Here is a 16,557-nt window from a genome sequence, read left to right as displayed (position 1 = left end):
AATATTAATATTTCTCATATTTTGAAGTTAATTTATTTTGAGAATCAAGTGTTCAGTTTCATATTTTCTTTCTATTCCTGGATGAACCATTCATACAATTTATCAACCGAATGCGTCCAAAGTATCAAAGTCACATGCTTGATTTTTGTACGAGACATAAAGTATCATAATGATGATATTCTTATTTAAGATTTTTTTTTATATCAAAATCTATGACACTGTTCAATAATTATGATGTTTTCTGACTTTTCATGGATTTCGTCGAATTATAACTGAGAATCAAGCTGACATCCACATGACGTCACATCAGAATTGCGTAGACAACTGGGACAGCCACGATCCGTTCATTTATTTAATTCGAGACCGAATCGTCTGCCTCCGGGGACAGAAAATTTCTGCACCCAGTGTCTCTGCAGGTGGGGCCTCATTTAAAAGCAGTAACAATAGTTAAACCCTAAACAGTAACCGGTCCCATCCCGCAGAGACACTGGGGGCAGGAATTTCCTGCCCCCCGGGGAGCAGACGATTCGGTTTCATTTAATATTTCGTTTCTGTATTACTCTTTTTTTATAAAATAAAAAGTCAAATGCATTCAAAGTTCTGAATAGCGAGAATATAGGCATGATGTTAAATAGTTTAGATACTTTAAAAATTATAAAATCAAATTGTAATAAATTATTGCAAGTTACTCTTCTACTTTATTATTTGTTTGTTGCATGAAGTAAAATTAATTGTGTCGATATCTTTACCCGAATCTTAATGGCAAATTTGCAATAGTCTTTTTTTTTTTTTTTAGGAAAAATTGCAGTAGTCTCAAGCTGTTTGACTGCATACATCTGAAATAGTCCGGTTTTAGGAGTGTTCATTTGCGGATATAGATCTGCTGTTATTTTGAAGGGATCACAAGATCTGTTATTTCTATCACAACCGTTCAAAAATTTTATGCACGAATTTCAAAGCAAAATATTTTTGTGTCCATAAAGATCAACGGTTGGAATCGAAATAACAGGGACCTGTGATTCCTACAGAATAACAGCAGATTTATTTCCTTCATTTCCAGTGTTTAGAGTTTAGACTGTTCCTTTTTTGGAATATTATAAAAAAAGAAAACGACAATTGGACCTGGTCTACAAAATAAAGAAACTACAGCTTTACAGATAGGGTACTAGTGTCCATTCTGTTCAGCTGTCGTAAGCCACGTGCGTGATCCTGATCCAGCTAATAATATTTATTTTTCCAATCCTTCCTTAATAATTGCTGTTAGTTTCTAGTAAGACTCCGAATTTTCCGCCTCTAGGATAGGAATTTTCTGTCTCCTCTATCATTGTATTTAGAGTCGGTTACTTTTAATTTTTGAACTGAAGTCATCTCGAATTCACACACAATAATTCTGAAGACAGAGGATTCGGTTCCTAGCTCCAATTTTATAATATCAACATTGTTAAATTAAAAACGAATAATTTTTAAAGATATTATCCTTGTGCAAATGTTTACATTAACACCAAATTAGCGAGATGCATGCACAAGTCTGTTTCTTCTGAGAGGTGATTGTTCCGGTCCAAATTTCTTCTTCTCCTGCTTTTAAACTTTTTTTTTTTTCTGACTTTCACACTGATTGTTTCTCTGAGAGGTGATTGTTTTGGTTTGGTTGATTTAATTCTCGGTTTGGTTTGATTTAGTGCCTTATCGGCTGCACGCTCTCTGAGCGGTGACTGTCTCGGTTCAGTTGATTCAGTTTTCGGTTCTGTTTGATCCAGTGTCTTCTCGACTGTGCTTCGGTGTAGTCTTCCAGAAGAAACAAGACAAATAAGGACAAAGAGGAAATAATCACTAGGCTTCTATAATTCCAATTAAGTAAGAATTATCAAATTTGTATTCACGTGATGCACATATTACTGTGTGTTTTTATTTGTTTTTACAACTGGATGCTTTTAAAAACACCCGTTGTCTAATATTATGTATAACATTTTGAACCAATATAATTGCTTACGGTTTAAAAAAAAATGCATGCACAAAAATGAAAAAATAAAAACAAATTGGCAAATCATAGTTCCAGAAGCAATAGTACGATCTGAGATAGAATCGCACAACTAAAAAAAAAAAAACAGAGATCGTTGAATCAGCAGATTGATTGATTGATTGCGAGGTCTAGAAGAGAGGAACGAATAGAAGCTTCTATTTATCTACTTCCCGATGAAGCATTTAATTCCAATTGAAGGAATCGGTAAAATATTAATTTTATATTTCTGGAATTTTAAAGTTGAGAAGAAGAAATGATACACTGCTTCGAGACCATTTTGTGCGGATAAGGTCAGCCTATGTGGGCCCCGCCTTCACCCGCTCCTTTCCCTGATCCCTCCATTTTTGTTGGGCACATAGATTGTTCAGTTTAACGACAAAAGTTTCAATCTTTATTTTAAAAATTATGCTAAATGCAGTTCAGAAAATAATTGACATGAATAGCATGAAAAATGCTTTCACACATAGGTTATCGACATGAATCAATCAATTCCTACAAACTTATTGAAATAATTTAATCAAGAAAGGATTACAGCTCAGCTATGAAGCTTTGAAGATTTTGCCTATCATTTAGCATAAAACGGATAAGGTTTCTCTTCCCCACATGCCGCCTTTATCTTTTCAGGATTTTGATTGAAGTAATTTGATAAAATTAACGCAGAATGAAAGCTAATTATATAAATTTTTTATATAATTAATTTTACAGTATCATAGTATTTTACTCTAAATTATATAAAAGTCATATGAAAATACATTTTTTTAAAATTAATTGGGACCAATTAATTACCATTCACTAGGGCTGCAAACGAATCGAACCGAATCGAACTTACTTCAGTTTGAGTTTAGTTTGAATTAATTTCGAATCTAATTTTTTACGAACTCAATTTCGAATCTTTTATGAACTCAATTTTTTACAAACTTTTTCGAATTGAACTCAAATCGAATCACGAAGTACGAATTTTCTGTGCAGCCCTACTATCCATTGCCCTGTCGTAAAGGCTAGGCAGCTATAGTTATTTATTCTTTTTGTCTTTTTATCGTGGGAAGAGAGAGAGATCACATAATTTTCAATTTTTCATAGATAAATTCAAATGAATACATGTACATAACATGACATCTCCCTGTTGCAAATTGTGACTGAACAGAGAAATTTCAGCTTAAGTAATACTAAAATTCCGCTTTCTATTGTACCTTTTTCCTTTTTCTTTTTTGATGTATTTCCTTTTCTTTTCTCTTTTGATATTTTCAATTTTCCTAGGTCTAACATTTTTGGTTGTACTATACTATTTATTTACTTTCTAAATGTCAAAAATTCACAAAGTTATCCATTTTGTTGTCTTTTTTTTCTTTTATTAAAACTCATTTTTAATTTATAAAATATTTATTATACTGTTTATTAAAAAAATATATAGTATGTTTTAGAAAAATATCAATTTTCTAATTGGTTGGTTTTTGAAAACAAATAGGTAATATTATCAGAACTGGATCGGATGTCGACCTAGTAAAGCTTCGAGTTTAGGGTTAATGTTTAAATTAGATTGTGTATTTTTAGATAGAAAGCTGAAGGTCTAGTCTACTAACTATTATTTAATTGTCTATGAATTTTTTTATCGGAATTTGGAACTCACGCTCTTCCATACAGAGAGTGTTGTCTTTTGTGGCTAGATCAAATGCTAATTCTCTAAATTAGATTGAGTTGTTGGTTGTATTTTTTTTTCATCATATCAATTTATTAATTGTTAAAGTAATTGATAAATATGATCACAATTATTTTCATTAATTATCTTATATAAAAGTATTTACAGACTGTCAGTGAGAGCCTAAATTGTTAAAGAGTTACCATTTGAGCTTAGGTTTAAAAAGTTTCCATTTGAGCCTAAATTGTTAAAGAGCTATGTTGCATGAATACGGGTATGAATATTGTATCGGATACGATAAATAATTTTTAGAAATCACGAGCCTATTATCTATTATGTAAAAAAAAAATTACAACGACATAGCATGAGTTTTGCAGACTGTCAGTGAGAGTCTAAATTGTTAAAAAGTTACCATCTGAGCTTAGGTTTAAAAAGTTTCCATTTGAGCCTAAACTGTTAAAGAGCTATGTTGCATGAATACGGGTACGAGTATTGTATCGGATACGATAAATAATTTTTAGAAATTACGAGTACGATATTCCTATTATCTATTATTTAAAAAAAAAATTACAACGATACAGCATGAGTTTTGCTCAATTAATTGGTCTACTGTGCTCATAGCTCACGGTGCACACAAAATGTGAAATGGAGAGAACAATCCAGTCCATGCACGGTTCACAGGAGGAATCAGATTCGTTTTGCTAGTGTATCCACTCCGTATCCGAGCAGAGAGGGGCTGTATTGGCACGTTTTAACGCTTATCGGTGACCGTATCGGAAGGTTAAAGATACACCACGTCATCCGATACGTCAGCTATGTATCGAGCCCAACACAGATACGGACCACATTATGAAGTATCCGAGAACCTGCATCTATTTAAATTTGAAAATTCTTCTTTCATAAATGAATTTCAGTATTCATAAAAACTAACTAGCCATTGAAACTTTGTTAACAAATTAGAAGAATAATAATTTGTTACTAGTACAACGCACGGGCACATATTATATTTGTCTCAATAAGATAATAATGTCGGCATATATATTATATTGGCAGTAAACACCAAAATGGTTGATATAGACAGCACAGGTCAAGTTGCAAACTGATATCTCATGAAAATCAATCCATTATAGGATGCAAGAATGGCATTAAGCAAATTGAAAAGGCAAAAAAGAAAAGGTAGATTTTAGTTGAGTGCTTGGAGTGGAGGTCAAGGAAGAAAAGCACTTCCGTTCCGTGCAGCAATGTGCCTCTTAGATTGGGACCCATAACATTTCTCCAGCGCCTTCCAGGTGATTTCCCATTTCTTTTTCTCCTTTTTTACAGGAATTGGATTTTGTTCAAAAAGGGTTTTCGGCAAATTTTATCCAATATTGGACACAAACCGTTCGATCTTCGTTGATCGACTGTTTCTGCGATTTTGACACTGATCGGACGGTTTAGATCTGGTTGGATTAAATTCGTTCAACCCACGATGGACAAGAACCCTACTTTTGTTGGTCGTGTTTTCGCTATTCTATCACGAGCTTGAGTGCATATCCTCTGAGATATCTCAACTTTTGCGTGACCGACGTGTCCGGTGTCTATTCGGGGGTGATGTAGGGGGTCAGTATTAAGTGTGCTTTGAGATTCGTGCAGAACGTATTTAAACGGTTGAGATTTTCCATAAAGTCACGCAAAGTTTGAGATACCTCAGAGGATACGAATTCCACGAGCTTTGGGAGAACATGTGATCTTTTATGATATGTGGCGCTGCTCGTGTGGAAGTTCATGTAGTGCTACTTCTATTGACTATTGCTAGAAAAAAGAACAGTGATAATTCAAGATTAGTGAATACTTTAGTAACATTTAAAAGTTTTAATTCAATGTGATATAGCTATAATTTTTTTTTCTTATAATATATTGTTAACGTGTCAATTCTGAAATTTTTAGAAAGAAACAATATGTAATTTTTTTTCTTATAATATATATTAATGCATCAATTCTGGAATTTTTAGAAAGAAACAATATGTAAATTTAATGTATATTAACGTATCAATTAAAATACTTTGTGATTTTGTTATAATACTAGTAAAATTCATGAATATTATCGAATAAATCCGTAATAATTTGCAATTTTTTTCCTTATTAAATCGTATTATATTGTACAATGTACGTAGTTGCCGTAAAATTAATTATTTTCTTATAATATATATGACGTATAAAATTCTGATTTTTTTTAGAAAATAAAACAATTTGTAAACCCCCATTGGGAATAATTCGTTATTTTTTTAATACTTGTAAAAATTCATGATGATTAATGAATAAATTCGGGATAATTTGTGATTTTTTTATTTTTAAATCCTATTATATTTTTTTAATTAGAATTCAAAAATTGGGTTAATCATCCGTTATTAATTATCACATATACAATTTTTCTTGAAGAAGTCAATAATGTGGGAATTTTATATAGAAGATCAAGCCGTAACACCACATCTTGATCAGAGGTCAAATAATGAAATAATATTGACTTTTCTTGTGAAGAAATCAAAGAAAATATTGACTACCATTTGCCACCAAATTAATGTGACTTTTTTTCTTTTCTTTTTCTTATAATTGTCTCAAAAGATGCTTTTCACGAGACAATTTCTAAACTTTACAATATTACTTGACTTCAGTCCTTGCACGTTTGTTGTGTTATTTTTTCCGTCTTTTTGTTTATTCTTTTCTCGTAATATTACATGTGAATAAAATAATAGAACATGAAGCTCGAACTAGAAATATTCAATCGAAGGGCTAAAATGTAAAGTTTAAGTGTTGTAATTAGAATTTGAACTTAATATTTTTGAGGAAAAATGAATTATATATATATTTTAAAAAAATCATTATATTTCAATATACATGATTTAAAATTTAAAAATCATGAGAAACAAACACTATAAATTTAAAATTCATTAAATTGACTGTATATCCGTCGCTGGTCCATAATTCATATTTTATCTCATGATATTATTTTTCTCAAAAAAATCTTTCTTCATTTTGTCATCATGTACAGTTAAATGTTTCTATTATAAAAAAAAAATAGAAGTCTAGCTTTTTAGACTTTCATTCAAAATTCGAATATTTTGTGCAGTTAAATAGGACCACACCATAAAATAAAATTTAATAATTGAAGAGATGAAGCAACGGTCTTGGTTCCTTGAATTCGAACAGAATGCATATATAGTTCATGCTCCAAGAAATCAATTTCACACGTGCAAATTTTCTCTACATAACTTGCAAGAATCATGCGATGATGACAAAAAAAGTTGATACCGACTCGCAAACAGAGTTTAGGTCAAAGACGATCAGGTTAAATCATAACTGATAATTAAATATTCGGCAAAGAAAGATTGCCTCTCTTTTTTTCTTCTTCACAATTAAACCTCTATATAACATTGTACTTTTTTTTTTTTTTTGGCTTCAGATCTGGATGCTACATACACCAAATACAGTCAATTAATCTGAATAGTACAGTCTAGTCTCACCTTCAAGTGTGGTGTCAGTCAGTCTCTGCATGTTTCAAATCTTTTACTATTGATCTTCAGTACATCTCTGTTAAGTAGTGTTTTTTTTTTTATAGTATAGGTGGAATAATAAACATGTTTAGAAACAGAATAGAAAGAAAAAAAAACAGTATTTGATTTTGAAGGAATTGAAGCTAATGGAGCTCGGCATATTTTTATGGAAGCAGCTAACAATCTCCCAACTCCAGCCCCCCAAAAATCCCCGGATATTTTCAACTTATTATGTAAACATCAATACTAAATCCTGTAAACTAATTCAACAAATCCTGTCAACATAAAAACGTGTGAAAGCTGTTAAAAACTGTTAAAAACGCGTGACAGCTGTTGAAAACACGTGACAGCTGTTGGGGACCACCTTCTATAAACATACACATAGTATCTTGTAAACATACACATATTATTCTGTGAACATACACATATTATCCTGTAAACATATACATATTATTCTATAAACATATACATATTATTCTGTGAACATACACATAGTATCCTGTAAACATACACATATTATTCTGTGAACATACACATATTATCCTGTAAACATACACATATTATCCTGTAAACATACATATTGTACTTGAAATTGTGGCAGTTGAAAGCGCGTCAGAACTAAACTAAAAAGGGAAGACTTTTATACACAGGGATTTTCGGGGGACTGTAGTCTGGGGATGTTACATTTTCTCTATTTTTATTACCACTGATTAATTTTCAATTCAACTCTGAACAACCCTAAACCCTAAAAGGTGCGTTTCTAGTTTTGGAATACTTATTTTTAATGGACGCCTAAACTTTCAATAAAAAATTAAGTGGCCTACCAGTCAGTTAATATAGAATGTGCAGAAAGTATACATGCTCATATATATGTTCCTAATGTGTATATATATATTTTTTTTCTTTCTTTATGCATATGAGAACATGCACTTTTTACTATATTACTGTTTGAATAAAAAAATCCACAAACAGTTTTACCAAAAAAAGAAAAATAAAATTATATAACGTAGTGGGCTTTACTACTTAAAAAGAACGATTAATTAGGGGCAGACTCAGAGTAGACCAGGGGGGCAGCCCTCCTAGATCTCGAGTTTTAGTACTGGTGATCTATTAGTACCGATCGACTTTGTCTCTCCTTGAAATTTTTTTTGACTCTCTCTAGATGTTTGATTTGTAATTCGGGTTAAATTTAGTGTTAAAATCAAAATAAATTTTTTGAATTATGATTGCTAATTAAAATTATAAGTTAAAGCATAAAAAATTATAAGTCAGAGCATTGAAAAATATAAGTCAAAGTATTTTTTTTTTATCAAGTACCTAATTAGTTAATGAATTTAAATTTGATAAGCTATTTAAATCCGATTCGATAATTTTTTATCCTCCCCTGACGAAAATCCAGCTTCATAATCATTTCTCACATTTCAATAAAAGAAAAAAAAAAAAAGCTTAAATTTTACTTGTACCCGCCTACATTTTAAAAGCCATCAAATAGTCTAATCTGCCACACAAATACAATATGATTAATCCGTGGCGTATTGTGCCAATAGGTGATGCAACATTAGGCATATCATGTCAAATCATGTTGGTATCAAGTTGGGTACCACAAAAAAAACAAAAAAAAAATTGGGTACCACCAAAAAATTCCAGTCGTGTCCTGCAAATGCTCACGTGTCAGTCGTGCTGGTATAATTTTCTTTTTTGTGTGTTTTGTGTTCATTTTTGGTGCATTTTTTTTATTGCGTATGTAAATATTGAAATAAATATATGAAAATTTGAACATTTGCTTTGTTATAATAGGTTTATTCTATTTTGGCAATAATTTCTATGAAGGGTATAAAATGGCATTCTCAAGTATTATGCAAGATTTTCAACTTTATGATCGAAAGAATAATAATGATTAATTGTATCTTTCTTTCTGCTATTTTTTTTTTTGAAGTTTTAAACTTTATTTTATGCGTTCATTTTTTAATATTTCTTCTTCATCAGATTTTATCATAAATGAATTAAAAAAAAATAAACTGGGAATATAAGTGCATCCTTAAAAAAATGATTTTATCATAAATGAATTTCTTCTTCATCAGATTTTTTTTCATTATTTCTGATGTTTTAACACACTTTGTTGAATTATCATTTACCAGACACCATCAGTGAGGAATAACACGATTTTAATTTGCGTTGCCCAACAACATGTGTAAATTGTGGATGCACATGTGAAAGAGGAGTGGTACGGTTCCACTGGTGAACTGACACAGACTGAGAGACATACAGACAGGTACATTGATTGGAGAAATTATGACTTTACTATCACTGAGATGACCCGCTATAATCAAAAGCATACCAAGTAGTTTTCTACCTTTACCTGAGAACAAGTGAGTCCGCATTTTTTTTTTTTTTTTTTAAGGTTGGCAGTGCCAATAATATATTGATAAGAAAATCAAAGGTTTATTTACAATATTATGCACATAAGTAATCTATAAATGAAAAAGAATAACAGAAAAAAAGAAAATATAATTAAGCTCTATACATACATATTTATATTTTTAGTTCTAGCTCTAGCATGATTGTTTTTTCAAATGGTAGATAGAATTGCAAATTGCATAATGTATGCTCTCGCGTGTTTAATACCATCATCCCTTCGCTCCTCCTTAAATAGTGCACAACCAATGCATGATAGAGATAGTCGTTTCATTAATTAAGATGTCCACCGGTTTACTCTTGTCTGAAAAAAGCCTTCTATTCCTTTCTTTCTAGACCGTCCATGCACCCGCCGCCCAAACCGTCCGTTGTTGCCTCTTCATTCTGCTAGATAGGTGTGGCAAACCTAACCACATATCGCACACTTCTCGGATATTTCCCAGCATGATGTTGAATTGGGCACACAAACCTCTCCAAATTCTCCTTGCGTAGCTGCAATCCCAAAACAAGTGGTCCCTTGTTTTCATATCGTTATTTTGACACAAGTGGCACCCAAATGGCAATGTGCAACCTCTTACCCTTAAGATTTCCTGTGTTAGTATTTTGTTTTCTAGCAGCAGCCAGATGAATACCTAAACCTTTGTTGGGACTTTTAGTTTCCACAGGGTTTTATGGTATGTGGAGACCACTCCCGAGTTGCTCATCATTTTGTAGGCTGATTTGCATGTGAAAAGTGATGTTGTCGACCATTACCAGTCCCACCTTTGGGTGATGGCATCCTGTGTCACCGAGGTGGTGAAAAAGGGTAGAAGGCTAGCTAGGTTTTTGAGGAAGTAGGATGATGTGGCAATTGTACCCAGTTGTGTTGGCTCGGTAATGCCAGAGTCCGCATCTTCTGCATTAACTCACAAGAGTATCTTTTGAGTTAAATACATATCCGTCGTCTGATTTTAAACAGAGTCAACTCAGTCACAGTCTATAGTTCAGGGATCCTTTAATATTAGTGTGGATTTAGTCCGCAAAAATCTTAAAGCGTAACAGACGGTCCAAATATATTAACTCAAAAGATTCTTTTTTTAGTTAACGCAAAGGATACGAATTCAAAAAAACTAGGGGTGTCAATGGTAATGATAAGGGATCAGGTGGAAACATTTTCATACCCAAATCCATTACAAATTGTTCTTATCTGTATTATATCCTTATTATAATTGTCGGATAACGAAACGGTAACAGATAAATAACTATCAAAATAGTTGGAGATTGAATATTCATTGCTCATTAATATATATATAAGAGGAGGGTTAAAATGCACCCTTTTTGTGCTCCTAACATGTACCCTCCCCTCATATCTTTATTTTTAAAATTCAAATAGTGGATTTGAACCTTCTAACGTGTTCTTCATATTAAAATTTGCTTGGAGACCAATTTTACATTTTTTGAAATTTTTTTTTATTTTTTAGAATTTTTGATTAAATTAAACAATAATAAAAAATTCAGCAAAGTGATGATTTTCAAAAATTCTGAAAAAAATAGTTAAAAAGTTTCCAAAAAATGTAAAATTTGGTCTCTAAGCACATTTTAATATGAAGAATACGTTGGAAGGTTTGAATCGACTATTTAAACTTTAAAAATGAAGATATGAGGGGAGGGTGCATTTTAACCCTCCTCTTATTATAATTATCTGATCAGGTAACGGGTACAGAATAAGCTTTACTTGTACCCTTACCCATTTAGATAACAAAAAAAAAAATCTTAACCCGTACCCTTATCCGACAAATTTGAAAAAAAAAAATCTTATCCGTGTCCATCTTATTTCTGAATTTCTTCTTCATCAGATTTTTTTTTCATTATTTGTGATGTTTTAACTTTTAACACACTTTGTTCAATTATCATTTACCAGACAGGCAGACACCATCAATCAGTGAGGAATAACACGATTTGAATTTGCGTTGCCCAACAACATGTGTAAATTGTGGATGCACTTGTAAAAGAGGAGTGGGATGGCTCCACTGGTGAACTGACACAGACATACAAGACAGGTACCATACTTTTGCCAGAGAATTTACCAGTAGTGAGATGAGCCGCTATAATCAAAAGTATATATCCCAAGTACTTTTCTACTTTTGCCAGAGAACAACTATTGAAATAGGAGCAGAATTAGAGTTCTTCTAAGTTCATCAAGTCACTTTGTGTATTTAATTCTAAAATTTATTAGATTTATTTTAAATGACGAATTTAAATTATTGAAATCTTTTTATCTTGCGAGTGATGTTATTACATATGAAAATTTTAAAGTTTTAATTCAATTTAGTATAAAATCAAGTCATCAAAATTAGAAAGTTTATAAATTAATTTTAATGCATTTATTTTTTGAATGTCTTTTAACAACTTGACTTTATACAAAATTAATTTAAAATTTAATTTTTTTTGCATGTAGACGCATCACTCGGTAGAAGGATTTGAACGGCTTGAATTCGTCATTTGAAGTCAAAATCCGATAAATTTTAGAGTTGAGTTTACAAAAAAACTTGGTAAACTTAGTAATATCCTAGTTCTACTCCTGAAATAATTTTAATTTAATTGTTATATCCGTCTATCGAGAAATTGAAGCGGTTTAATGACATCAGATCAAAATTGTTTCGATGTCATTTTTTTTTTAAAATGAAATTTTATCTGTTTCATTACGAAATAATATAGGTACTACAAAAATTCAATTATTCTTGTTGACAAGATAAATTCAATTATTCTTAATTAGTGGAATATGATTCGATGTCAATTAGCTGTCTTAGTACGGATGAAATACGCACACATTTTAATACGGATTGCACGGTTCCAATTTCCAACCAAGCCCCGGATGCTTATCGGACCACCAACTCCGTCTGTCAAAGATAAAAGTACTGTAGTGACATTTTAGAAAATAGTGAAATTTTGAGATTTGACAAATAGCTAGAATAACGACATTCCATTGGTAAAAGTTTCAGGTTCACTGAATCTATCATTTTCTTGCATGTTTAGATGGATAAGAATTGCTATTCTGGGGTCCCGGACAGCTCACTTTCTTTGTTTTTTTCAATGGCCTGTTACAAAAGTGCTATTGAAAGATACAACACATGCTTAAAGTAGAATTCGTATCCTCTGCATTAACTCAAAAGGAATCTTTTCAGCTAATGAATTCAGATCATCCGATATATTTCAAAATTTGTACAGATTAGATCTGCATTAATATTAAATGTCTCCTATATCTTAAGCAGAGCCGAATTGATTCTGTTTAAAATTAGACGGTTGAGATTTATTAACTCAAAAGATTCTTTTTTGAGTTAATGCAGAGGATACGCATTTCTTAAAGTACATGTTGGTAATCCACAAATCTTATATGCGATTCGAAGACAAATAAAAAATATTCCTTTGTTATTTTCGAATCTGTATTTTTTTTTTTTTTTTTTTTTTCAAATGATGGAAAAAAAATAAATAAAGCTTTTTATTGGATTATTTTTTGCAATGAAAACAACATTTTGAATGTGGGTCTTATTTTATCTATGAAATCCTAGCCCAAATAGAGCAGCCCATATTGGAAACCTCTGGGGTTATTTTAGTCTTTTCACTACTTTTATCCCTTCCGAGTTCCGATATCCCATAAAGAGCGGTGCACGGTGCACCTGTAGTTTAAAGAATTCGAGGATATCGGGAGGCAGTGCTTTGATATATGTTCTGGCCGTGCGCCATGGACCGATGGACCGGTCTCGTCAACGTCTCTCTAAGCAAAGGTGGCGCCGGGCCTTTCTTCAAAATCGCTGCTTCTCTTCTTCTTTCTCCTTCCAAAACCCTAGCAGTATAACCTCTCTCTCTGATAACTTAAAATTAATGGTTTATCTATACTCGTTCGATCAATATCTTGATCTTCCTGTAGGCGCCTTCTATAAATGCTATATTCTTCAGAGGAGATCGGGTCGAGGGAACTGGAGATCCATTGATTGAAAGGTTATCTGATTCTAAAAGTTTGTTAGACATACTATTATCGAAATTTCAAAATTCTGCAATCAATGCATGGGTTGTGGAAGCATCGACCTACAATGGTGCGTTTGCAGTGTATAGGGAGATGATTCCAACTGTTAATTCTAGAGGAGAGCCAGAGTGCTATGATCCAGTTGGATTTCCAGCTGCTTCGTCGATTACCTCAATTATATCAGCATGTATCAATCAGGTACTGCATGTTATTAAGTAATTTTAGATAATTTCATATTGGGTTAAAGCTATTGGTGGTGTTTGGTTGAGGCTTGAAGTCCTAAAAATGGTTATTTCAACTTAGAGTGTGCTCCACAAGTGGCGTCCGTAGAGGAAGGGGAAGGGACGGGAGGAAGACAGACGGGGTAGCGTTGCTTCTGAACAGTAGATCTTACACCCCAAATCGGGGGTGACAAGATCCGCCAAAAATATACAGTGTGGCTCTCCTTTCTCTCCTCCGAACAGTAACTCGTTCCTTCCTCTCCCTCTCCGTTTCTCCTCTTCTGGAGCAAGTTAGAGGCAAGGGCAGCCCGTGGTTTCTGAGTTTTCCCCTTCCTTCCCTTTAATGAGTATCTTCTACCCCTCTCTGGAGCAAGCTCTTAATCCTGCATAAGCTATCCATGTTTGTTTGAGATCTAAAGTTATGTCGTGGCCTAAGCTATATTGAAACTACCGGGTTTTAGGCAATTGACAGGGGCTGATCCAGGATTTTTGTGAGGGAGGGACAAGAAAATAAAGAATTGGATTTGAATAGTTAATCAGGTTCAAATCTATTACCTTATCAGGTATTAGATAAAAAATAATGCTTTAATTTCTAATTTCCAATGCTCTGACTTCTAATTTTCAATACTCTGGCTTCTAATTCTTATTAACAATTAGAATTCAAAAAATTTATCATAATTTTAACTCTAAATTTAACATTAATTACAAACCAAAAGTCTAGAGAGTGGCAAATAAAATTTAATTTCAGAGGAGGGCAAAGTCGAACTGAAATTATAAATTTGTATAAAACTTCAAAATACTGGGAGGGGTTATTTTCTTTTGCATAATCTACCTACTCTGAACATGTCCCCCCCCCTGGCAACAGAAATGGTGAATCTCGTCCTAAGTGGAACATCATAATAGATACACTTTCTGTATATAGATGACTTAATTTGATTAGTATTAACTATCTGTCCGCTTTCTTGATGACCACTCTCCTCTTGTTTTTCTTACTTTTTTTTTCCTTTTTTAAAATTGCAGATACAAGACAAGCTTTCTACAGGTATATCGAAAGAGTCTATACCACCAACCTCTTCACAGAAGACAATTGTATTAGGTTTCAGCAAGGGTGGCACTGTGGTCAATCAGCTGGTAACTGAAATTTCTTCTCTGGCAATTCAAGATACCAGTAAATCAGTGCACACAAGCAGACATCATAACAGTGAGAATTTCATGTTTCCCACTTGTAGTAAAGGCTTTCTAAGCAGCATATCAGAATTTCATTATATTGATGTTGGTCTGAATTGTCCGGGAGCTTATTTAACTGATAAAGCAATTATAAAAAATCTCTGTAATTATTTGGTAAATAATGATCACTGTATCAGTTTTTTCCTTCATGGTACTCCGAGACAGTGGAATGATCCATACCGACCTTGGATTAGGAAGGAAAAAGATTTAATGCTACATTTACTAAGAGAAGAGGCCTGTAAGAGTGAAGGGAAGTTGAAGGTACTAGAGAGATTTTATCTTAGGGATAAAAATCCGAGTTTGCGAATGCATTTTGAGGTAATTGATGCAGTCAATCTAAGTTGATTTTTGATTTTACCTTCTCTGTAGTTGTACTTTTTTCATGTGTATAATTTTGTATATTAAATGACAGATTATTTGTTCTGGTAAATCAGTTGAAGTTATTGTACCGAAATGCTATTGCTTATTGGGTTGTCCAGCAAACCACTGACAATATATTGTAAATTATATTTTGATACTAACTGTTTGGTTTCGATATCAGTTGTTTGGTTTCAGCACTCTACTGGAATTTGCAAATTATAAGGCTCGCTAAGATGAACAACTTTTGAATTGTTACTAGCGGCTAATAAAAGTTGTTGGTTGGAAAATTAGAATTGCTAAGTGTAGGTTGGCATAAAATCAGAATCAGTAAGTGTACAAGAATATGAGACGATGAGAAGGCAAAATTAAAGACTTGCAAAATGGGTTGATAAATAAAGAGAGATTGTAATATTCAATTATCACTGCACAAATAGGGGAAGGGGCACGGTGGCACCGTACAGGCGTGGTACAAGAATATGAGACGATGAGAAGGCAAAATTAAAGACTTGCAAAATGGGTTGATAAATAAAGAGAGATTGTAATATTCAATTATCACTGCACAAATAGGGGAAGGGGCACGGTGGCACCATACAGGCGTGGATACTGGTACGCTGACACGATGTTTTGAGTCAAATTTTCCTTTGTCGACAATTGACATTTACCTGTACTTAAGGGGTGTCAATGAGGTGTTCAGAGTAGGTCCGATGCCCATCGGACATACTTTGGTTCGATGGGTGTAGTTTGAGGGCATCTGACATACTTTGGTTCGATGGGTGTAGTTCGATGGGTGTAGTGATCATCCGATTGCATCAAGATTTGTGCGCTCCATATTAAAATCGGTGTATGTATCAATTTCCGTGCACACAGATCTTAATGCTAATCGTATGGTGTTAGAGCTAATTGAACCTAAAAGTAGGTCCAATGTCCATCAGACCTACTCCTATCTCGTCAATTAGTAGTTGAGTACGATACGAGTAGGGTGAAAGCATTTTCATACCCATACCCACTAAAAATGGATCTTATCCATTAATAATTGACCTTACAATATCCTACCCTTATCTGTTAAAATTAGAATAACGAAACGACAGCGGGTGAATAACGAATAATACTAATATAATAATTAATTTTATTACATTTTATGA

The 16,557-nt window shown here is 32.8% G+C and overlaps 1 protein-coding gene across 2 annotated transcripts; it reads left to right on the top strand.

Annotated features, from left to right (window-relative positions):
• Window positions 1-13,208: 13,208 nt before the first annotated feature.
• Window positions 13,209-15,509, top strand: LOC144558413 (uncharacterized). 2 transcript variants are annotated; one of them, XM_078307264.1, is made up of 4 exons: window positions 13,209-13,433; window positions 13,512-13,805; window positions 14,849-14,959; window positions 15,193-15,509. In XM_078307264.1, the coding sequence occupies exons 1-4, from the start codon at window positions 13,308-13,310 to the stop codon at window positions 15,226-15,228; spliced, it is 567 nt and encodes a 188-aa protein (XP_078163390.1). In that variant the 5' UTR covers window positions 13,209-13,307; the 3' UTR covers window positions 15,229-15,509. The 2 variants fall into 2 exon arrangements, with proteins under 2 accessions (XP_078163390.1, XP_078163389.1); XM_078307263.1 differs by having other exon boundaries at window positions 13,210-13,433; window positions 14,849-15,509.
• The last annotated feature ends 1,048 nt before the right edge of the window (window positions 15,510-16,557 follow it).

This window comes from Carex rostrata, chromosome 8, assembly GCF_964058835.1.
Source record: "Carex rostrata chromosome 8, lpCarRost1.2, whole genome shotgun sequence".
NCBI lineage: Eukaryota > Viridiplantae > Streptophyta > Magnoliopsida > Poales > Cyperaceae > Carex > Carex rostrata.
This window is presented reverse-complemented; position numbering and strand designations above follow the sequence as displayed.